A 23,876-nucleotide genomic window follows, 5' to 3' on the forward strand; every position below is an offset into this window, starting at 1 on the left:
AAAGATGCTGCTTTGTCTGCTAAGACAATAGGTGTTTTAATTTAGCAAATTAATTTAAACCAGGCCCTAGACACCAAAACCAAATTAAATTTAAATCTGATGGTTTTGACAAGGGAGAGCCAATCCTATTGTCAGAAATTAATAGATCATCAAGAGTATAAAAGGAGAGGGCATTTGAACAGTGGTGTGAGCGTGAACTACCATCTGCCAAAACAACAGCTCTTGGCTATAAAACAGAGAATCATTGGCTCTCACAGAATTCTACATTCCTAGAAAACCATAATCTAAACTGAAGGTACAGCGGCACTCTTAGCTAATATTCCTAACATGAGAATTTGACAGACAAAGACATTCCTGATTGACGATCAGCAAAGAGAGTGCAGAGCCTTCTGAAGACTTAGCCTAGCTGTAATTTTGAGAGGCTCTGAATCAATTTATTTTTCTTATGACTTTGGTTTATATACATGGGACTTGTATTCATTGGATTTTTGTTTGTTCAGGAATAGTTTGTAGTTAAGGGGGTATTGTTCTGTTTAGTTTAGTTTGTTTACTCGTAGATAAATAGTTTGTTTACTTGTAGACAAATAAATTGTTACTTGTTGATTATAAAGTAAGCATTAGGGATTTCTTTCATTTAACAACTGCTTTATAACAGGTTGGTGATAGGGGGAGAATGGTGAGAGGCAGGTTATGCCACTTTTCACATTTCCTTCAACAGATTACCATGTGAGGCAAGCTTCTCTGGGTGTTTCGGTTTTAGTTATCTGAGTGGGTGGGGAGGGTCACAGTCAACCTCTCCTTTTTTAACAGGCTGGGGGCTTGTACAGGATCTGGTCAGTTCCTGTTTGGAATCTGAAAGGATGTGAACGGATTCTGGTGGATTTGAACAGATTTGGGATACAAAAGGTCCTAGCAGGTTTAATCAGACTTGGGAATTAGGGTCCTAGATCTTTGAAATAAAACTTAAATGAGAAGTGGAAAATGTGCTTAATTTTTGGTTATTTGTGGCTGGTTAAACCAGAAGTGGAGGGAATGGCTCTTAACATTGCTAAAGAGGTTCTGGGGTTTGAGGATCCTTCCCAAATTTGCCAAGAAAATTTGGAAAGATAGAGGAAAGATACGCTTTTTTTAAACTGGGTAAAGAAAATTGTAAAGGAGTTTGTCAAGCATCTAGGCATACCAGAGAAACAAGCAAGTGCAGTGGTGTTAGGAAAAAAAAAATTGAAAATTAGCCAGTTGGAGTCAAAAAGGGAGAAAGAGAGAGAGAGTTTGAAACTTAGAAGTTGCAAAAAGTCTATTTGAGAGGATGGAAATGAAGGTAAGAGATAAGCTTAGTGATGATGAGCAAACCCATCATCGCCAAAGACCTGGTCGAGATATACACAAATATGTCAAAACATTACCAAAATTCAATCAAAAAGATGCAGAAGCCTTTTCATTTCCTTTGAGAAATTGGCTAACCAGATGATGTGTGAGTAATGTTAATTTAGACCAAGTTGGTTGGTAGGGCTAGTGAGGTGTTTGCAGTGTTGTCAGATGAGATATCAAGAACAAACTAAGATGTAAAACGGGCTATTTTGGGTACCTACAAGTTGGCACGAGAAGCATCTTGACAGCGGTTCAGAACATAAGGAAGGGACCAGGTCAGACTTGCGTCAAGTTTGAAAGAACTAAACATAGCAACTTTGGTTTTGAGATGGTGGTGTTGGTGAGAGCAGAGAGGTGCAGTTGTGTCAAGAGGTGGGTAATGATGAGAGTGGGCTGTCAGAATTCGATTTGTGTGAGATTTCCAATGGTTGTATTTGAATTTTGCCGAGAAAAGATACGTTTTGTTGAATGGTTTTACGTAGCTTATTTCTTTACTTTGCTTATCACGGCCATCAGCAGGCAATAGCAGTGTAAAAGGAAAATGACATTTTAAACTGTGTAATAAAGTAACATTTTCTTGGTTGGATCCTGATGGATAGAAATTATCTGGACAAACAGCCAAGTCCCATTCCAGTTAAGTTGTTATATCTTGTGCCTGTTTAAATTTCTTGGTCAAACCTGCAGTGCAACAGCAGGCTGGGTGTGAATCCGCGAGAACATTAGGTGTCCGCTTTAAAAACAGCCTTAAACTCAATCCACGGTTTGAGAAATACATTTTCGAACAATTTTCTAAAGGTTTGTGACATTGTGACTGCCCATCATGATGCTAATGAATGAATTCCCAGGTAGCTCGCAAGATTGTATGTTTGTGTTGTGAGGGACATACCACTCTGCCTGGTTATGGTTCTTGGATGGTGAACAGGGAGGAGGTGAAGGAGCACCTTCTACAGTTAGATGGGAGGGTACCGTGTGAAGTCAGGTGGTGTTTGTGGTGATTGAATAGACTAGGGTGCTGGAGCAGATGGGACCATTAGTCCAGTGATAGGGTCACTGAATATCACTGCATCATTAGACCTACCCAAAAGATATCCTATCTATGCTTCTCCCCCAGGTATTCAGGACTTCCAAATTCATATTGCCTGCACAGGTCAAATTTACAATCTTCTACAAATGTGCTGGCACTGAGTCATGATACATAATCTGTTAAAAATCCAAGTTCACATTGTCTGAGAATTCAATCTTGTTGGCATTAATTCTCATGGTTTTGCCATTACATCACTAAGAAATTTGGACAGTACAGAAGACGGTGAACACAGAACAAACAGTTCCGGGGGCTCTCCAATGTCAAATGGCTTCGGCCTGCCTTGCTAGCCCCAATTTTTTTTTTTGCTTTTTCTCTGCTATGTTTTCCTGTGATTATACTGTAGACTGTAGAAGAGAAGAGCCTGGGAGACAACCTGCTGCTGAGTCTTGTCAAAGATGTTTGGTCATTGGTCGTACCCAAGTAGTTAGGGAGGCTGTTATGGGAGAGCAAAACAGAATTTGCTGCATTTCTGCAAAGTGATGGATGCACACAGGCCCTTCCATTATTTTGTATTCTTCTCTTGGCAGGAGAGATTAATGGGGCTTTCGCAAAGTTCAGTTGCAAACTGGTTCCTGAATGAAAGAAACGACTTGTGTATTTCTCTGCCTAGACGTTAGCCTTGCAGTGAAAAGCAGACAAGCAATTACCAACCCCCATCCCTGAACAACAGAGTAAGCTTCCAGATAAGAGGATACCCAATTTTGCACTTGTCTGTGTGAGTGAGCATGAATAATGACACTGTCTTTTCCTTCTATCAGAGTGGGTTCTGTTGAACACATGGCCTTTAATCGTCATTTGGTCAGACAAGCAGGCTCACTGGCTGGATGCTCTGCTTAAGCAGTCCCTCTGAACTGGTGACCGATGCACTGAGTTGTATCATGTTGCTAGTTTTGTCTCCTAAACTGTTTTGTCTGCAACACTCACTCTTGGCAGGAGATGAATCAACAGCAACTGAGCTTTCAAATTGAAGGGTGGATTCCAAATAAGTGAGGCTTGGTCACTAAACTCTTAATGTTCCACTCGATATGATTCTTCCAGTGTAATTATCAAATTGTCATTATCTTCCTTTGACAAATGATGCAATGGCCCAGTTCTGCAATCACCCATGAAATCCACTTTGCTATGTATAGCTTTTGGCTTTGGAACATGTTTGAGGCTCAGCCAATACAATCTGGTTCAAACCAAGACCATACTCCTGCACCCATGCGCTTGGAATATCAGCAGGCTGTGTCGGGAAACAGATCATCAAAAACTGTATATTTAAAATTCAGGAACAGCAGAGTAGAATTTGACAGAATAAACACTTTTTTTCCGCAGTTGGCCGGTAAGTGCTCTTCTTGTAAAAGGTGCGATGAAATAAGACGAGTGCTGTCAGTAACGTGGACAAGATTTTCAGTTTTTTGCACGTTTCACACCCTCAGAACATCGTGAAGTGCTTCATGGCCAATGACATAGTTTGGAAGTGCAGTCCATGTTGTATGGTAGGGAATGCAGCAGTCCATGTGCAGATAAGAAGCTCTTACAAACACTGCTGCACCACTGAGCCGCTTCAGTCATCTTGATTGATTGGCCAATTCACTGGGGTGATCCCTGTTCTTCCTGTTCAAAATTGTCCCATAGGATCCCCTGAAAGGGCAGGTGTGGCCTCTGTTTAAGGTCAACACCTCCAGAGTGTGGCACTTCCTTGGTACTGAATTGGAGTAAATACACATTTTTTGTGCTCTTGTTGTCTGGATTGAAGTTCATGTTTGCCTTCCCAAGGTGTTGCCATCAGACCCACAGCTGACACTTTTTATGCTTGTGTCTGAGAGATGTTGGGATTTTGATCGGACAGTTTTTTTTTGAGGTTACTAGATTGTGCAAACTTGTTACTTGACAGAGGACTTGACATCAGTTGGGGTATTTCATTGAGAGACAACCCTGGGCCATTGAAGTATTATTGTGGAACATTTATCTCCAGCCACCTCAGCAATTAAATGTGGCCTAGAACATAAGATTCTGAGTTCTATCTGTTTGTCCATTTGCGTAGCAGTCAAAACCTGGCCTAGTTTTGTGCTGTTTAGTAGATGTCATTGAGACTTCTGCTAGGTTGCATGTTCAGACTTGCTTATCTTATTGTGGATGCACATAAACCGTTTGATTCATTATTCTTAACCCAATATCATTTTCACTTTGCTATAAATGAAGAAAATCAAAACGAATGCTTTCTGATTGCTCTATCATTGAGATAGTTCCTAAAAGGAATTTTCTGCCCTCTTGACAGTCGGAAAATTAATCTTTAGTGCTGATCTTCTTGCTCATGTATCAGTCGTACAAGCAAAGTGAAAATTTGAGTGATGAAAATAATGGGGTCATGTTTCTGTGGTGCAGTGGTAGTGTCCTTACTGCTGGACGAGGAAGTCGAGGATTATCTGATCCAGAGGTGTGTCATATCATCGCTTAGCAAGCTGATGAGAGCGTATTCAATTATGGAGAGACTGCTGTAAAAATGGTAGATGTTTGCTTACTTCAAGTCATGCATGTACCAGAAAAGGTTAGATTTTAAAATATGATGGAACGGCGTGGCAGAGTTAGGTGTGTTGCAGCTGCTGGTACAAATGGTAACACGTGGTTTTCTGAGCCTGATTTTTATGACTTTACAGTGACTATTCTTGTGTCATTCCTAAGTACTGTACAACCTCACAATTTCCATTTGAGTCTTTTAATTTGTTTACCTTGTCGGTCACTGCTCAAGTTGAAGGCTGTAAACTTGCGATGATCTGCCTGTTCTGTGGAGGAGTGGGTCCCTCCATTTGCATAAAGGGCATTGGGTCATTTGTCAGGGATTTGGGTTGGATGAATTGGTCAGCAGAAATACACTCAAATTCTCGCCAAGTGGGGAGATTTATTGAGCATCAAGTATGCCTTAACAAGCTAAGGAGTAGTTTACATTGCAGTACAGGTTATGCATCCAGCTTTGTCTCTGGACAACACTGTGCACAAGACCCTGGACTTGATGAGGGGAGGTCATGGCTTAGTGGTATTATCATAAGACTATTAATCCAGAGACCCTGGTAATGTTTTGTGGACATTGTTTTGAATTCCACTGTGGCAGATGGTTAACTTTGCATTCATTACAAATCTGGGTTAAAGTCTAATTATGACCCAGAATCCATTGTTGATTTTTCAGGAAAAATTCATCTGATTCAGTTGTGTCCTTTTGGGGAAATCAAATCTGCCATTTTTACCCTATCTAGACCCACAGCAATGTGGTTGAGTCTCAACTGCCTTCTGGGCAATTAGGGATGTGCAATAAATGCTGGTACAGCCATTGACACCCTCTTCCCATGAATGATTTTTTAAAAAAAATCCCATGTAAGTGTCTCAGGTTTCTCTAGTTTGTCCGTAACCTGCTCGTACTCGTGAACTTAGCTGATTTCAGGTGAGCACATTCCCTTCCGTTTGGATCAGTTTTCTTCACTGCAAGTACCATGGAATTTATACCTCCATTATATCCACAAGGCTCATTAATCCTCCCCATTCACCAGTCATACGAGTCAATTGTGCAGTTTTGCGGGCAAGCCATTGCTTTTGAATTTGGTTCCTGTCATCTGGTGTTAAGTACCCATCCATTAGATTGCAGATTCAGATGGTTCTCGCACAGCCAGGATCAGTGAGGTGGATGTCATGAGGAGATGGATCACCTCCCTGAATCATATGTCTCCCACCATGCCGCCAGAAATCCTGCTGTTACACTAATATCTCAGGATGGGAACAATCTTGACTTCATTCCACTTGAGATTTTCCAGCCCCTTACTAGCTCAATTCTGGGAGCAAGTCCTGGCCCAGACCAATCTGATGGGCTAGTCTTGCATCACTTTCAGTATCTGTTACGAGAACGAGGTGTGGATGCTGGATCTTGTATAAATTCATGGATTTAGGACCAGTGTTTCTGCTGGGGAAGGATTTCGGGAGAACCGTGTTTTAGAGGCAGTGGTGGGGGATTTGGGGCTAGGCTATGTTCCCCAGATAGGCAGACGAACCCTCCCCTCACCAGGAAGATAGCTGGATGATCTGTTCCACTTGTTCGTCCTCCTTCCCTTTTTCTAGATATTTTTCATTAACCTGTGCAGACATGTTATAACCCACATCTGGAGCAGGTGGGACTTGAATCCTTTCTCTGGAGTATAGAACCCATCACATTTCCAGCCCTCCTCAATTCTAAAGAAGATTGGACTTGAAACATGAGCTCTGTTTCTTTTTGCACAAGTGCTGCCAGACCTGCAGAGTTTGCCTCATGCTGTCTATTTATTTCACATGTTTAGCATGTCCATGTACTTTTGCTTTTATTCTGTTGTATCAAGGGGTCTGGTCCCTCATAAGGTGTTTGGAATCATCATAACAGGAAATGGTGCAACTGAACATAATCTTGCTCTCCCTTACAACCTTGCGGCAGGATGAAGTCACAGTAATACATTTCTTAAATGAAACTTTTTTTTTGTTCAATGCTTCTAGACCGTATGAAGAACATGAGTATTAAAAAACACACTGATGTTAAATCATAATTCTGCAGCATGATCTTCTCACACCATGGACTCTGAACTTCATCTTAGCAGGGCTTTAGTGTTTCGTACAAGATAGTAAAAACTGCTGATGCTGGAGTCAGAGGTTAACAGTGTGGAGCTGGAGGAACGGAGCAGGACAGCTGATGCAGCGGGTCAGCACCCTTCTTCAGTATTTCTTTTTTGAGCTTTGTTAGCCAGTGTTCCATTTGGGTTTTGGAGAAGGGTCGGGTGGTGTGTGGTTTTCCCACTGTGCCTGTTTCATACGGATGGGGAGCTCATTATATGCAGAGTCTACTGGGTAAGACACATGAGGCAGAATTTAAGTGGAAGCCTACACTGCCCTGAATTTCTACCAAGGATCCTTCCCTGAAATACAGCAAGATCAGCCTTTCACTAAATCCACTCAGTCATTCAAATAAAATCGGTTGCAAAGCATTTGAAAGAATTCATAAATTCAAAACCAAAATCATGGATGTTCTGATAAACTTGGCTCCTGTGACTCATTCCTCCACTCTTACACCAGCTCCTGTAACACACCCTGACAGCTGTGAGAACATCCTGGGACCTAATCCCAACCTCGTCCAGTCAGCTATAGCCCTTGCCCCTGCCAAACCACTGGTCACAATTTGAACTGAAAAAGATGACTCACACAGTTCCAGGAGACAGCAATAACCGCAGATGCTAGAGTCCAAGTCAACACAGGCTGGAGCTGGAGGAATGCAGCAGGTCAGGCAGCATCAGAGGATCAGGAAAGTCAACGTTCCGGGTTGGGCTGAAGAAGGGTCCTGACCCAAAATGTTGACTTTGCTGCCTGACATGCTGTGTTCCTGCAGCTTGAAATGAAGTTCACATTTCCAGGGGCCCTTGTAGCCCTCGATTCAAGCATCTGTTGGACACTCTGGAGGCAGGAAGCATGTTTCCAGAACCAGAGGACACAGTTTAAAAGTAAGGGGTAGGCCATTTAGAACAGTTGAGGAAAAACTTCACCCAAAGAGTGGTGGATATATGGAATGCTCTGTCCCAGAAGGCAGTGGAGGCCAAGTCTCTGGATAGTTTCAAGAAAGAGATGGATAGAGCTCTTACAGATAGTGGAATCAAGGGTTATGGGGATAAGGCAGGAACAGGATACTGATTGTGGGCAATCAGCCATGATCATAATGAATGGTGGTGCTGGCTCGAAGGTCCGAATGGCCTACTGCTGCACCGATTGTCTGTCTAGGTAGCAGCTAGTCAGCAGGATTTTGTTCGACTAAGTCTAGGTCTGTCTCTGAGCATTGAAGTTTCTCAAAGTTTCCTTGTCAGCACGATTAAATGTCCGGTGCTTGCTGCTATTCCTGTCCCTTTGTGTTTGCTCACCCCCACATCCCTCTGTCCTATCCTAATGTGTCTGACTGTGGAAGAAAAGGACATATGAAATACACAGAAGCCCGCCATACCAGTGAATGTGTAATTGGTAGTTCCTGGGTGTAGTCAGCTTTTGACTGTTGAAGAGAAATGATTTGGTTTTTATTTTGATGGCAGTTATTCTGGAACGGTGAAAGGCATTCACTGTGAGACTCATGTCTGCCAAAGAATAAAAAGTGGAGCTCGTGGTGGGAACTGAATTTCGGAGGAGTGTTTGGACCAAATACAAGTTTCCTCGAGCTTGGAACCTTAGTTGAAAGCAGCAAAAAGGATGTTATTTGATTTGCTTAAATGCAATTTACTACTTGTCCAAGATTTGCATGGATTAATTGTGAGGTTCTTGGTTATACGATGGCAGCCCTTTTGTTGTAAGGCAAAAGAATTTTGCTCCTGAAGATTGAGACAGCAACAGCCACTGCCATGTATTATACGGCATAGAGTTGTGTTTCATTGCTTTGAGATTCTTGGTCTGGCTTTTCTCGAGCTTTCCAGGAAGAATTCATAGCTGGAAATTGAACTTCTTTGCTATCTGTGCAGCAATATGTCATGAAGAGGCGCACAGAAACTCTCTGACTGCTCATAGCGTCCGAACTGAAGAGTTACCCCAAAGCCAACTTAGCCCAAAAGTGCGCATGTACTGTTGAATGGACAGTCCTGCCCTTTTCCAGCATTTCTCAACTCACTGGGCTTTCTCCATGAAGGTAAACCTGACACTGACTAGATGAAAAATCTCGAGTCAAGCTCCTTTTTTTAGTTCTTCGGGGACAGAGTACATCGATTAAACCAGAGCAAAGGAATTTTAGCAGGCACCATTTGCAATTTAACAGGACACACCAGGCAGTGTCACAGTTGGAAAAATAAGTGTTTCCTGTTTAACATGTAGATGAGAATTTTTTTCTTGCAGAGAGTCTTGTACCTGTGGAACTCTTTCTTCCCCTGAGAATGCTGGATGTGGGGACATTGAATATTTCTAAGGCAGTAGTGGGTTGATTATTGACAACTGAGTCCAAGGTTATAAGGAGGTGGAAATGGAAAGTTAAGGCTCTGATCGATCAGCTACTATCTTAAGAAATGACAGAGCAGACTAGAGGGGCCGAGTAAGCCACTGTTTCTCCTGGTCCATACATTGTCATAATTGCACGTTATAATATCATGAAACGCTGCTACAAAAACAATTTTTGTCAAACAGTCTGATAAAGGTACAGTGTAATCCCCTAATGAATTGACAGCTATCTTTTGGGAGTTGCCCGTCTGTGTCTACGATGTGCTGATTTGGCATATTATGGAACAGAAGGTAGACTGAAACTAAGCTCTCTTGCTATGAAAGTTGACCCTCGAAGGCAATTGAAATTTCGCACTCTATAAATCATTGCACATGAAAGTGAAGCAAATGTAGATTTAATATTTGCAGCTGCATTAGGATGTAATCTAGAAAAAAGGCAAGATGTGAATGAGAAGATTCACAATAGGATCAGAACTGAGCAATTTACATTTCAGCGAAGCTCCATTCATAGCATTCGGTACACAATGGGAAGTGAATTCCCAGTATCAGCTATGCAAAGCAATAGCCAAGCCAAGGGTTACGAATTTGGTGACAAAAGAAGGTGGATAGAAACCTGGGGTCACCTGTGTCTCAACTCTGAGCAGCAGAAACGTTGGATAAAGTTGTATGGCCAACCATTGAAAGGGAAATACAAACTAACTCGAAGGACAGTGTTACAGTCTGTGTAGTCTTTGATGCTGACATGTGAGAATATTTCGGTGATGAGCAATGGAAATTGCTCACAATGTAGCTCACACGTGCGTTACGTTGTTTTACTAGACTAGTCAAACTCTGATGCTGAGAATGTTGGGCTTATTACAAACCTGACAGTACACCCACGGCAGAAATCAGACACCCAGTCTGAATTAATTTAAGGAATACACTTAAGTGCTTTCTGGCCAGTTGTAGTATTCAAAAGCATCAATCAGGTATGAGAATTCTGGGCACCACAGTTTAGAAAGGATATATTGGCTTTGGAGAGCATGGATTTACCAGAATAAGACAAGACTCCAAGGGTAAAATTGAGATTGGACAAACTTGGGTTGTGTTCCCCGATATCTAGAAGAATGTAGGGGGTGATTGAACAAACGGTTCCAAGGTATTAAGGGCAACACAAGTAAAAGTTACATTTCAGGAGTGAAATTCAGAAACCAGTTCCAATACAGAGAGTGAGAGAAGTTTGAACTTGTTCAGCAAATAGTAATTGATGCCAAGTTCCTGATACATTTTAAAGCTGTGATTGACAGACCTTTGTTTTGCAAGGCTGTGAAGGGATAGAGGGCATGTGGCATTTAGTCACAGAACTGCTGTAACCTCAATAAACAGTAGAACTCTCTGAAGTCACTGGCTTCCTCCTGTCCCTGCATTGTGTTGCTTGTGTACCTGACTGTGGGATGGTCTTGGTCATTCTTGTTCTTCACGTTTTCTCTTAAAGACTGAGTATAATACAGCATTCCCCTGAGAATGTTTATCACCAGCTCAGTTGTTGTTGAGAGGGGAGAAACCCTTGATTTCCACTCATATGCTAGTATATAACATTGAAATATAGACCCACAAACATTAATGATTTGTTCAGATTATCTTCGCCTTTGACTGTAGAGGTAACAGTTGGTATTTAATCTTTTGTGCTTTCAAACCAGCCACTCAAATGAAGAAGCTTTCATTCTTTTTGCATCCAAGTCATAATTAGCAACTTGTTAAAAAATATAAATTTTGATGAATGCAAGATGTATGTTGTGAGATTTAAACAGTTGTTCCCTCCAGTGTTTCTTCTCTATTGCTGTGGAACCGTGTTACAGGAGCACAACAAACCCGGGAGCCATCGGGAACAGGGTTTACATGCCCCTTAAAGGAATATTATGGCTCATTTGGCAATCCAGTTGTCATTCAGTTTTTATTTACACTTGAGGGATACTGGGCTAGCTAATCAGAAAAGGCTTTAATTTCTTGAAGAAAATAATGGTGCAAAGACATACGGCCGTTATTTTCCTCCTTTAAATGAAACACAGTTGAGCTGCAATTCACACCCTGGGCTATGAACACTCTGTGGCTTTTACTTAATAAACTTCAACCTGCCTGGCTAATAATACTGAAGGCTTGAATAATTTCTAAAGAGGCCACTGTAATTATCCAACGCTGCGTTATCAAATAGACTCTTGTCCAGCACTTGTGCATCATCAATGAAAATTTAAGTGGCACATTGGTTTTGCAGGATCCTTCACAGTGGTACTCTGCACCAGTCCCTGTGAGATGATTTCCCTGATGGTCTGTGACAAATGCAATGTGACCGAATTATTAATTTGGAGCCAGTGTAGTGGATTCTGTGACTCGTGCCATTAAAAGTAGGCATTTCCATCCACTTTTATGCTCAGTGACAAACCCCTTGTTTATGTTGTAGTTTTCACCACACTCTTCTAACTTCCAATCAGCGTCAAAATGTAAAATTTGCCATAACAGAAATAGTGGCTACTAAGAGTTTGTTTGCCTTTGGCTGTGGCGTATGTTGTCAGCTGTTGTTGATGGGAACCCTTTGAAGCAATTTTTGGATAGGATATGGTGTGAATTTTTTTTGAAGCAGGCCACAGAGAGATTAATTTATTTTCAAATTGCTTGCTGTGAAATCCTACATGGGGCCTGAGGAAGGGAGCTGTTCTATTTGGGCTGGGGGCCTGAGCCAAGAGTAGCACTATGAACTGTGATTTCTGCTTCTGCCCCTTAGTTCCTACAGCTTTTCCTTGAGAAAATCATGAAGCCTGTCCATCGTTTAGTTTTCTAGTAAGTTTACAAACACATTACTGCCCTGAGGTTCCTGTATACTCTTCACTTACTGTGCAGAAAGCTCCTTCCATCTTTTGAGATCTGCATGGTTCTTTATTACTGTGCAATGACTCTTACTCCATGTTATTTCCAACTGTATGAGCTCACTAACCAAGCAGAGATGCTGGCAACACGGCAGTAGACCTTTTTTGCTTTTGCTCCATCCCTGTCTGCTGTGGAACAGAGGCTCTGTGGAGGGAGTCATGTGCTTGTGCTTTCACCTATGGTCGGAGGCTTGTCTCCCACTGGAGAAGTGCTCGGGCTCATGTTACAGATCCCTCAATGAAATGAATGAGCTGGGTTGGGTTCAGCAGGGACATGGCTGACCAACTGGCTGCATGCAGTGTATCTGCCTCTTGAGACTGGTTGAAATAGAGTTTGAATGAGATTATAAACAGTGCCTCCTTGCCTTTGTTTATTTCATAATGTGTCTTATTCTCTTCATTAATCAGTGACCAATTGATTCTTAGCCTGAAATTATTAGGTAAATCAGTGTACATTGAATGGTGTATCTGCTCAACCTGTTGTTTGGCTGCGCAGTTTGTTGAAACTGCCAAGCTTGGGCAAATTGGATGAGTGCTTTGTGCTGATATGTCGATTGCTGTATTCCAGTCAATGATGATTTTGTTCTCTTTTCCATTGACCGCACCACCTTTTTGACCAATAGACTTGCAACCTGAAGTCGAGCAGTTGTTAGCAGGATCGCCACTGCCTTTAAAGAGCCAATCTGAGAGTCACTCATTGCCAGAGTCAACCCACTGTGATGCTTCACGTATCCTCAAGCTGCAAGATCAAGTAGGAACTGGTACCTCTGGCAGCACAGCTTCAGCTAACACCATTGATGCTAATAGGTCCTCTGCAGTGCCAAACACTCTGGAAGTTAAGGAAATTGCAGATGAAGTAAGAACGGGAAGAGATTCTCCACCAATTACCCCAGCAGGTCCCTTGCTGCTGCCACATAGCACATCAGAAAACCCGGGGACCGGTACCCATGGAAGAGAGATGACCGTGTCAGAGGAAGAAGTGTCAGCTGTGGACCAAAAGGCAGAGACCTTGGATGTACAGACGCAGCCTGGTATTGCCAAGCCAAAAAAGGCAAAGCCTCCCATCTCCGAGACGATGGGATTTGAGACTATGGAAGGTGGGGCATCAGCGAAAGACAATGCTGTGATGAAGCGGGCATCAGTCTGTAATTCGGACCCCAGTGATTTTTCTGAGACTGACCCAGGATTTCAACCATTGCCCCCAGCCAACAGGCAGCCCCAGCTGTCCGCAAATGCAGCGGAAGCAGAAGTAGATGAGCTGAGGCCACAAGCACAAAACAAAGGCTCGGCACTCAAGCTGGAGATTGACTTTGACTTTTCAGAAGATAAGGAAAATGCAGAGGGTAGAGTGCCAGTGCCAAGGAGAGTAGGTAAAAAGCCTGGCAGTAAGGCCAGTGGGAAGAAACAAAGAACAACAGTCCTGAAGGCCGGTGCTTCTGAAGACAAGGATGACAGCAGCCCCATCACCAACTTTGACATTCCCATTCCTAAAAAGTCTTACAATTTTGATTCTTCTCAGTGGGATGATCCCAATTTCAACCCATTTGGCAGCTCCTCTGGTCTGCAGAACTCTCCCACACAGCCAAAGGCCTCGTACACGTTTGACCCTGACTGCTTGGATTCAATTGACCCTTTCAAACCCACCAAAACGTTAGCCAACACGTCGGAGCCCCCCACTCCCTCCGAGCCAGAGACTGCCAGGACGGAAGAGCCGACTCTGGAGGGAGCACCTGACGCGGAAAAAACAGCAAAAGAGTCGCCTAAGAAGACCAAACCTCGAGTGATAACGTGAGTTTTGCCAAATTAATATCTTTAACTCACTCACTGTCTCTTGTTCTATCGAAATGCCACACCACTCAGTGAGAAGTCATTATTGTAAACTTTAAATTCTGTTTAAATTGAAACCATTGACCTTTTTTTTTCAGAAATCAGTAAGGTAGTTAATTTAAAATGTGGAAGTCTTGTCGTTTCTTCCTAATGCTTTGCCCTTTCCTTACACTGTTTGCTTACGTGACAGAGATCAAACAATTTCAGCCTCAACCCTAAGTCTTTGAAACTATTTTCTGCATTTGTGAGCCAGGGACCCAAAACCCTCGAATAGCAGGGCTCTGAGAGACACTATTGAATCCACAGTCTCTGTCTCCCCAAGAGACACTCTCTACCCCATATGATAGACTCAACCCTTAATGTAAAGTCTATCAGTCCAAGGGATTTATTTTCAGAGTTTCATTTCCAATTACTTAAATGTCACCTGCATTTGAACATAAATGCTAAAACCAGCCTTGATGCATGTCAGGGGAAGGAGAGGCAAGTGAACAATGGTAGTATTTTATCATTTGTCTGGACACTGTTTTAGGATGATTGGCTTCAGACAATGCGAGTTTTGGGAAAATGAACAGTCAAAGCTGTGTTTAGTACGATATCCTTTGTGCTTTGTTTGTATCCCAGAATCTTTTTCATGTATCAATGAGGATACGACTCAGTGAATTAGGTGCTCGTTTCCCCATCCATCAGTCATAGGGAACAAAGTGTGCGAACTAGTTGTTTGAGTGATGTTGTTCTGACCTTTGAACTGGGAATTCCTACCGAGAGCTTTTGTCACAGTGACGTTCTTCACTCTCCCTGACTGACTGGTCATGATACTTAAAGACTGCAAGTCCCTGCACAGCTACAAAATAACTTGCACGTTGACCAAGTGCAGCAGTCAGCCTGATGATTATGTCCTATGATTTTCAGGGACTCCATGTAATACTTGCCCAACACCTTAGCTATTATCCTCAGAGGTTTTGCTTTTTTTCAAAAAAAAGTAGCAGTGTTCCAAGTGTTACTCGACTTCTCTCTTTCCCAATTGCCACAAGTCAGAGAAGGGAGAGCAAAAGAGACAGAGTTGGGCCTGTGGTAACATGTTGATTTTCACAGTTAGCGAAATCGGATGACTGACCATTTGTGAGCAATTTCAGGGCTTCTTGAGTTTAAGAAGCAAAAGTTGAGAAATGAAGCATGAGTTAGTTAGAACATAGAACAATACAGCGCAGAACAGGCCCTTCGGCCCTCGATATTGCTGTGACCTGTTAACTAATCTAAGCCCATTCCCCCTACACTATCCCATCATTATCCATATGCTTATCCAAGGACTGTTTAAATCCCCCTAATGTGGTTGAGTTAACTACATTGGCAGGCAGGGTGTTCCACGCCCTTACCACTCTGAGTAAAGAACCTGCCTCTGACATCTGTCTTAAATCCATCACCCCTCAATTTGTAGCTATGTCCCCTTGTGCAAGCTGAAGTCATTATCCTCGGAAAAAGACTGTCACTGTCCACCCTATCTAATCCTCTGGTCATCTTGTATGTCTCTATTAAATCCCCTCTTGGCCTCCTTCTCTCCAATGAGAACAGACCCAAGTCCCTCAGCCTTTCTTCAATGGGCCTGCACTCCAGGCCAGGCAATTAGTTAACATATACAATTGTGACAATTGGGCATGGTTGGTTCACTGAAAGCAGAGGACAGATGCGTTGTTGGGTGCACAAATGTGCCTGTCTCATTAGAGTTGTGAAGGTAGCATCCTGCTCTCTGACCTGAGTTGTGAGAGAATTCTTGCCTGGGTTTTCTTCTGGTCCGTATCTGATCTGCAGAAGACAGCTCTCTGACGAGGACTGCCACCTATAATGGCTGCCCTCTGTCTAAGCATTTGTTGAAGTACCTTACATCATGTCAATCAATTGTCTGAATCCTTTTGGCCAATGACTGGTGGCAGGTACATATGACATTGAATGACCCTTGATCCCTTGCCCAGCTCCTTTTGAAGGTTAGTTTTTATTCTAAGAACAAAAAGTTCTTTTCTTGCCAAAACACTGCATTCATAATCAGATAGTGTGGCACCTGATGAATCTTGTGATGCTTTCTAAAGGCTTCCCACTACTGTCAATGAAGTTAAATGAGGTCTCATGCTCTGGAGGAAATGCTAAATGTGGAATTTAGGAAAGGAGAACTTTAAAGGAGACCCCAGTTTACAACAATCTCTGGCTGTCATTATGTAAATAACAGCTCTTGGAATCTGCATACTTCACCAGTCGCTCTCATTGTTGCTTCCTATGTCTGGATCAGATGACATGATGTTCTTAAGTCCTGGTGCTAGCCAGGAACAAAACTAAAGTATCAAAGCTGTGAATGCCAGTCGTGGATGAACTGGGCCCTCAGCATTCTGCACTATTAGCAAGCCCAGTTGTGATCCACATACACAGATACATAGCAGGCATACAGAAAGATTAAGCATGAAGTCTCCAGGGTTGAGACCAGTATAAGGTTGTGAATACTCCTGTTTTGCTGAGGCAAAGAACGAGGAAACGACCTTGCATTATTCCATTCACCATGGAGCCGTTCAACTGTCTGCACAGTCATAAGAGTATCACTGGGTTCAGTAACCAGCTTTTACTGATGTTTTCCAGTTGAAGATTGAGCAGTAGATACTGAGTAAACATTCAGTCTTCCTCCCAATTAAACTTTTATCCCAGCCTGTTGTCCTTGGGCATGCCGATCAACTCTTTGAAACTGCCTTGCACCTATTCATCCTCTCAGCAAAGCTAAGTTTCATGTGCGTTGTGACTTGGAGCTGGCAGAGTAGAAGTAGAGGAAGGGAAAACCTGTGAACCTTGAAGCACCAATACAGTCATGCCTTAAGAATGAAGAAAGGAATGCTTTCTGACAGGGAAATCTTTTGTGAACTGTTTAACTCGGATCCTTTCAATAAATATAGTCAGAAAATCTTGCGGACCACTAACCTAGACAAATTGTTATTCCCGGTAGGTGGGCCTTAAACACAGGACCTGTGTTCAGTGCTGCCTGGTGGTATAGCAAGTATATATTTCTTGGTATGTTGAATGAGGCATGTGGACCCAGATGTCCAACATAAACCATGTGGCTGCAGAATGGTGCTGAAATGACTGTTCAATCCAATTGGCTCTTTCTATAAAAGGTGTGCAGATTTAAACTGAGGGATTCCAGAAAGCTTTCTGATGTTGACTCAGTATCACTTAATTGCACTCTTATCTGTGTGACCTCGTCAAACAATTAACATGTTCTGGCCTCAAGCTATATTCTAAGGTGATGCAGAAAAGTAGAAAGAGGTAGCTAAATTTTTGCAGAGATTCGCAGGTGTTTTCTTGTCAATCTATACCTTAGCGTGAACTCCACTTTTTGCCTTTCCTGTTGTCCAGTTCTCCCAATTTGGAAGAACTCACTCGCTGCTTTTTAAATAACTATCCTGCTTTTGAGATGCTCCCAGAGCAGGTGAGAATTGGACCCAAACCTTCCGTCCCAGAGGTTGGAATGTTCGCAGTGGACAATACCACCCCGAAGAACTTCATTTTCTTTTTGTTGAACTAACCTGTTTGGCAATGTTATTTCATGCCTCTGGACCAGGTGACACTTGAACCTGGATCTCCCGGCTCGGAGGTAGGGAGCTACCACTGTGCAACAAGACCTGAAGCAATTTTTGGACGTTCCGAACCTGATGACATGACAGACTATATTCAAGTCAGCCACCTTAACATTCAGACAGCTGAGTTCCCCAAGAGCTCACCTCCTAGTACAGTTTTTAATCAACCCAATTCAGCAATGTTACTACCTCTTTGGAGCAGATGGAACTTGAACCTTGGTCTCCTGACTCAGAGGACCACTTCACCACAAGAGCACACTCCATCACATTTATCTAATTTCTTCTTCACTGGTCAGTTGCTTCTCTTCATTGACTCATTAAGAGCCCAACTGAGAACTCCTATCTTAAACATTAAAGTCCAGTGTGCGTCATCTGGTCTGCATCAACTTCCGAGTTGTTCTGATTGACACTTGGAGACTAGCACTAACAAGGTGGGCACAGTTGTTCATTGTTTCTTAAGAAAGAAAAGCCCTTTGCAAGTAATTTTCCCCAACAAATCCTTGGCAGCTCTTGAAGAACAGGTGTCGATTTGTTTTTGCTGGAATTTATTCACCAGGGCACCTTTTACAAAGTCTGCAATTCTTTCCGATAAGATGTAGCCATTTGTGAATTTGAAGTAGAGCTGTGCACCCCCGTTACGTAAAGGCAGAGCAGCAGATCTTGGGCATGAGCTGGGCAATAAGATGGTTTCAGCAAAACCTGTGAGCTGCACAAATATAGTTTCACACGGTGCTACAAGGCAGTTGTTGCCAACTTGTTGCATTAAAATAATCCAGTAAGGTATCAGAACCAGGTCAGAGAGACAGTGGCAGCTGCCAAGTATGCACTGTAATTAATGAGCTTCCACTTTTGGAGAGTGCATGGCGGTAGATGTCACATAGTTTTGGTTTGGGTTAAGGGAAGCCCTGCTAAGGCAGTCTTTGTTGGTCATTTCTTATTTTCTTGAGGGCCTTAAGAAAGGATACTGGTGGGGTTTAGTGTTACCTACAGATCAGGCTGGGTAAGGGGCAGCAAGTCACCCCATTAAACAAGATAGGCAAACTGTACTAATGCACAGCCATTTGCTTCGGGCTCCGCTCTTTAAAATGAGCAGAATCATTGTCTTCATTTCCATCTCTTGCCACAATGGAGCTCTCCCCAGTACTATAAGTTCAAGGCTGATGTATTTTAAAGAGATGAATGTAGCCAATGAACAGAAGATGTCCAGATTCTCAGAGGAAAAGCCACTTTATATGAGATATCAAACAACTCCTGCCATCAGTGAGATCATAATTAAGGGGGAGGAAGACTGTTGAGAAAGGAGGCACCAAGATGCTGAGGCCAGGGGCCTGATCCTTTGATATTCTTAAGAAATACCATCTTTGCTGTAGCCAAGTCAAGTGTACAGCCAGAAAACTTGAGCTTTGCCTCTCACTGCTTTTTGTTTTGGCACAGAGAATTATTCTGAATTTTTAATCCTTACGTTTTTGGCTTTTTTTTGTATCGGGGAAGGTGGGCAAGACTTGGTCTGTGATGGATCTGTGGTCCATAAAAAGAGGTTGTTCGGCGACTGCCAGGAGCCATCAGCTGCACCCGGCATGTCTTCCCTGTGACACTTTGCTCAGTGTTGCACAATCATAATGCTTTCAGGAAAGTTGATGGAAACAATGAACATACACAGAGTCTGTAAAAGCCCAGCCATCAGTGGAAGTTGAGGAGTTGAAAATGATCTTGAGGGTCTCAGCATCATCTTGTTTTATTACGGGCTGACAACCTTGTCCATATTCAAACACTGACTTTTCAGCAGTGTATGTCCAATTTTCAGCTGTATGAGGTAACGCAGGAGAATTGTCACCTACTCAGGTAAGTGAGAGTGTTTTCAGGAATTTCAGAGTCACAGTTAAGAAAGATTCTTGTTGAAGCACCAATTCCCAATGCCCTCCATTGCAGGTCAACACTGCTTATTTTGGGCAAGTTAATAGTACCAAAGCTTATTTTTAATGAATCAAAATAATGTACAGGAACATCCATTTTGAAAAAATTTGGGTTTGTTGACTGGTTCCAGAAGTTTGCAGATGAAAACCTCTCAAAACATCAGGGAAATGGGGACTGTCAAATTAGGCTGAACCATGACTCCCATCTATGTTCACCTCAAACAAAGCAATAGTAAATCATCACAGTGCACTGCTGAGGCTTCCTTTGACTAATAACTGTGTTGCACTTACCAGTTTTTTGTCTGTGACCTTTATTTTCTCCCTTTTGTCTTTGTCAACCCTTTGATTCTCCATCTGTATGTGTGTCTCCTGTCTCTCTTGTGTTCTCTGTTTGCCTGTGCACCAGGACTATTGAACAAGTGAAGTTTCTCTGTTTTCTGATGTAAGTACTTGGAACTGTTTTGCACGATCACAGTCTGCTCCTTATCTGTGCTAATTCATTGTATGCATTGTACAGTTCCTTCGTTACCATTTGTTCAATAGCGATGACCAGAAAGCTGCAGTGCCTCACGATGTGAAACCATATTACTGTGATTGTTGAATCTTGGGCAGTGCCAGCATGTACATGTTAGCTGTTACCTTCAGCTTTCCAACTGAAACCAGGTCTGGCTTTTTAGTGTTGACATGAATGATCAGCGAGTCAGTAATCAAGTTCAAGAGAGGGGTTCATAGCTGACGTTCTTGAATAAGAGACCCTGTGAACAAACTGATCCCACTGTTGTAGGGTCCACTGCGACTTAGTGTGATAGCAGGTCTTAATTTGTATCTTGACCAGCAGCTTCAACAAATGATGGTCAGGTGCAGGAAACATGAGCCTGGTCAGGATGGGATGATGAGGACACCTAACCTAGTCCAGCCAGCTTGTCCTTCCCTGGTTGCTCATCTCTGCAGACCATCTACACCGCTGTGATGCACACAAAGGCTGGGAGAGTTGTGCAAATTTACTGGTTTTCTAGACCAGAGTTAGTCTCGATGGATGTAGCTTCTTCATATAAATGGGATTTCAGTGACTTTGCAAAGTGTTGAGCAGAGGCCGAGTGTTACTGAGGAATCTGCTGGCAACTGGTAACCTTTTGGGACTCGGCAACTGGAGAGAGAGAGAGAGAGAGAGAGAGAGAGAGAGCGGACAGTTGTCCCCTGAGTAACCCAAGGGAATGATCTGGTTTATGTGGTGGAGGCTTCAAACTGAGAGGTTGCCCTTGAAAAGAAGCAATCCTTGAACTCATTTTTTTGTCACTGTACCAAAAGTTAGAGGAGTACTTTAACAGGATAATCACGTTTTAAAGTTTTTCAAGTTTTCCTGGGGCACTGCAGCTTTACTTTCTCTTGTACTTCATCGCTGATAGTGAAGTCGTCTTCACACAAGGTATAAAATAGAACCCAAAGCGCTAATTTGAGAAAAAGTGTATAAAATTGCCAAAATTTCTGAGTGGAAGGAATGAAGCATTCCCTTCCAGGAGGAGCTTTGTTAGTTATTTTATGCCTTAAAAACATATTTCTGCTATTTAATTTATTTTCTACATGTGTAAGTACTAATTTCTTAGTGCGACACAAGTGCTGCTGTGATCTGAGCTGAAAAGGAAAATGCTGGCCCAGAGACAATTGCTCTTTTTGCTGACTGATTTTAAATTCGATTGAAGTACGAAAACAAATCCCATTCACCAAACTTGTTTTTTAAATACTTATTCCTAAGTGTTAATTACAAGGCATTATGGTTAAATTCACTTTAATAAATGTAGGGTGAAGTCCTGGCCTTATCTAGTCGAGCAGACTGAATGTGAGACAACTAAATGCAGGTCCTGGATGTAATAAGCCCCATATCACTTGTGCAATGATTATCTTCCTCACTGTGGGGTATCAGCCAAGAAGTTAATTTTTTCTTTTCTTTTTGAAATAAGGTTTTGTTCTCGTCCAGTGCATTAGAAAGTTTTGAGTTAATGATGCTTGTGTCTCTGTATCTTTTTAGCAATGCGTGTTCCTCCTTCTGCCTACATCCTATTCCAAGTGTCCCATGTGATGAGTACAGGGTGGGAGAGGGTTTACTGTTGGACCTGGGTACGTGGGTCATGTCAAGTCAAGGCATTTGTCAAGATGATTGGCATATTTGAGGTGCAAGGTTCGTATCCTTCCCCTCAACTGTTGAGAGAAAATAGTCAAGCAGTAAAGGCTATTTAGAAGCTGAGGTGCTCCTTTTGACCTGCTTGCTGGCCTCTGGTCTTGTACAGCTCGACAGCTGATGAGTCAGATGCATGTCTGGAGCCAGTGTGCTGCCTGAGCTATGGATAGCAATATTTATAGTCATTCATTACTCCTAATGACTCACTATGTGTACAGAAAATGGGAGACATAGTATTTACAGCAGGGTGACTGTGGCAACTTAATGACAGGTTAGTGTGGTTTTGCGGTCTCAATTATCTGAGAGCATAATGTTAAAAAAGTTTAATTTCATTGAAATGCAAGGAAAACAGAAGTAAATAAATTGGGCAAAGTTTCTCAATAACTCTTGAGGTCAAGGTACATGTGACACCTTTTGCAGATGTTATTCTGAGTACACAAGCTGAAGGTATTCCCAAAACAGGGCACGCAGAAGTGAAGCAATCATGGCCAAGAATAGTTTATTAAAACAAAAGAAGTTCAAGAGGAAATTGAAAGTAAAAATCTTGCAGAAGGGAAGGAAAATAAGAACCACAGGAAGAGGTGATCAAAGGAGTGATGAGAGAGACCCTGGAGAAAGGTATTGCAGCTGGAGCTCAATGTTCTTCGATTAATTTAGAAGCAAGGAACTAGGCAGATGCCATTAGGCCTGAAATGAAGAATGAGCACAAAACAGGAAATGTTATTTAATACTACTTCCTTTAATGTGTTCGTAGAGAAGATGCAAGCAATACTCCACCTTTGGATGAAGGTATCGTAAATTAAATAATTGACTTTGACATCAGTGAGATGGAAGCCCAGGACAGGCTAATTGTGCATGAAGCAAACAGATCCCAAAGGGCATACTTGTTTTAGCTATTATGTTGAAAGGGATTTGTCAGATATTTACAGTCATTATGAGGGATTTGTTGAATGTGAGGGAGGTATCTGCAAATTATAAAAAGCTGCATGTACATAAGTAGGGTGGTAAAATACACATGGGGAAACCACAGTCCATGAGTCTTTGTTCTTCTGCACGTAAAATATTGCTGAAAAAGCACGTGTCAGAGGTTTTTGCCTGTACTAGAAATGACAGCATGTTTTGGTAAAGGAATTGGTCAGTTATCAGAAGTGAAGTTCAAAATTACCTCTCAGAATAACTTGGTTCACAAACATGAGATTTGATTCCAAAAATGGGAGATCTAACTGAATAAGCCTCTCCAATTCCAGGAACTGAATCATTTCCTCCCTCCGCACCTTCCCAGCAACACTGCTACCCACTGCCTTCATTTGATCATTGCTTCTGTGAAGCACTGTGGGACATTTCATGACGCTAAAGGCATTCTGTAAAGGAAAGTTGTTGTTGTGACAGGTTGATTTTTTTTTTCCTGCTGTTCTTTCATGGGATGTGGGCTTTGGTGGCAGTCTCTAATTGAACTGAACAATAGGCTAGTACATGTTACTGAGCAGTTGAGAGTCAACTGTATTGCTGCAAGTCTAGATTTAGATATAGGCCACATTGAGTGAGTAAAATTCTTGCAACCATTGATGAGGGTTTCGTGGCTCCCTTCCTGAGAATAGGTCTCACTTTCAGACTTGTTGAAAGAAATTGCACTCCATAAAATGTGGTCCGGCCCCCTTCTGGAATACCATTTTCAGCCCTGGTCACCCAGTTAAAGGAAGGATATTATCAAGCTGGAGAGGGTTCAGAAGAGATTGGCCAGGAAGTTTTTGGCTATGTAAGGTTTAATTGAAAAGGCTGGATAGCCTGGGACCCCTTCGACTGGAGCATGGGGGGTTGAGAGGTGACTTGGTAGAAGTTTATAAATGAGAGGTTCAGATAGTGTTAATAGTATTTGTCTTTCCCTCAAGTGGGGGATTTCAAAATTAGAGGGCACATTTTTAAGATGAGTTGAGAGAGATTTTAAATAAGACATTTTTTTTATACAGAGGGTGGTTCATGTGTGGAATGAATTTCCTGAGGAAATCGTGGATGCAGGTACAGTCAGAACATTGGAAAGTCATTTGGCTA

The 23,876-nt window shown here is 42.3% G+C and overlaps 1 protein-coding gene across 6 annotated transcripts in view; it reads left to right on the plus strand.

Moving 5' to 3' along the window:
- The window catches only part of tacc1 (transforming, acidic coiled-coil containing protein 1), a 139,519-nt gene that overhangs the window by 64,010 nt on the left and 51,633 nt on the right, over positions 1-23,876 (plus strand). For 4 of the 6 annotated variants that reach the window (XM_048522854.2, XM_048522852.2, XM_048522857.2 and 1 more), the window contains exons 3-4: positions 12,927-14,091; positions 20,058-20,093. In XM_048522854.2, the coding sequence (XP_048378811.1) occupies positions 12,927-14,091; positions 20,058-20,093 (1,201 nt within the window). The remainder of the gene's footprint in view (positions 1-12,926; positions 14,092-20,057; positions 20,094-23,876) is intronic. The other 2 variants (XM_048522853.2, XM_048522858.2) reach the window with 1 other exon arrangement.

The sequence above is a fragment of the Stegostoma tigrinum genome, chromosome 40 (assembly GCF_030684315.1).
Source record: "Stegostoma tigrinum isolate sSteTig4 chromosome 40, sSteTig4.hap1, whole genome shotgun sequence".
Taxonomy (NCBI): domain Eukaryota; kingdom Metazoa; phylum Chordata; class Chondrichthyes; order Orectolobiformes; family Stegostomatidae; genus Stegostoma; species Stegostoma tigrinum.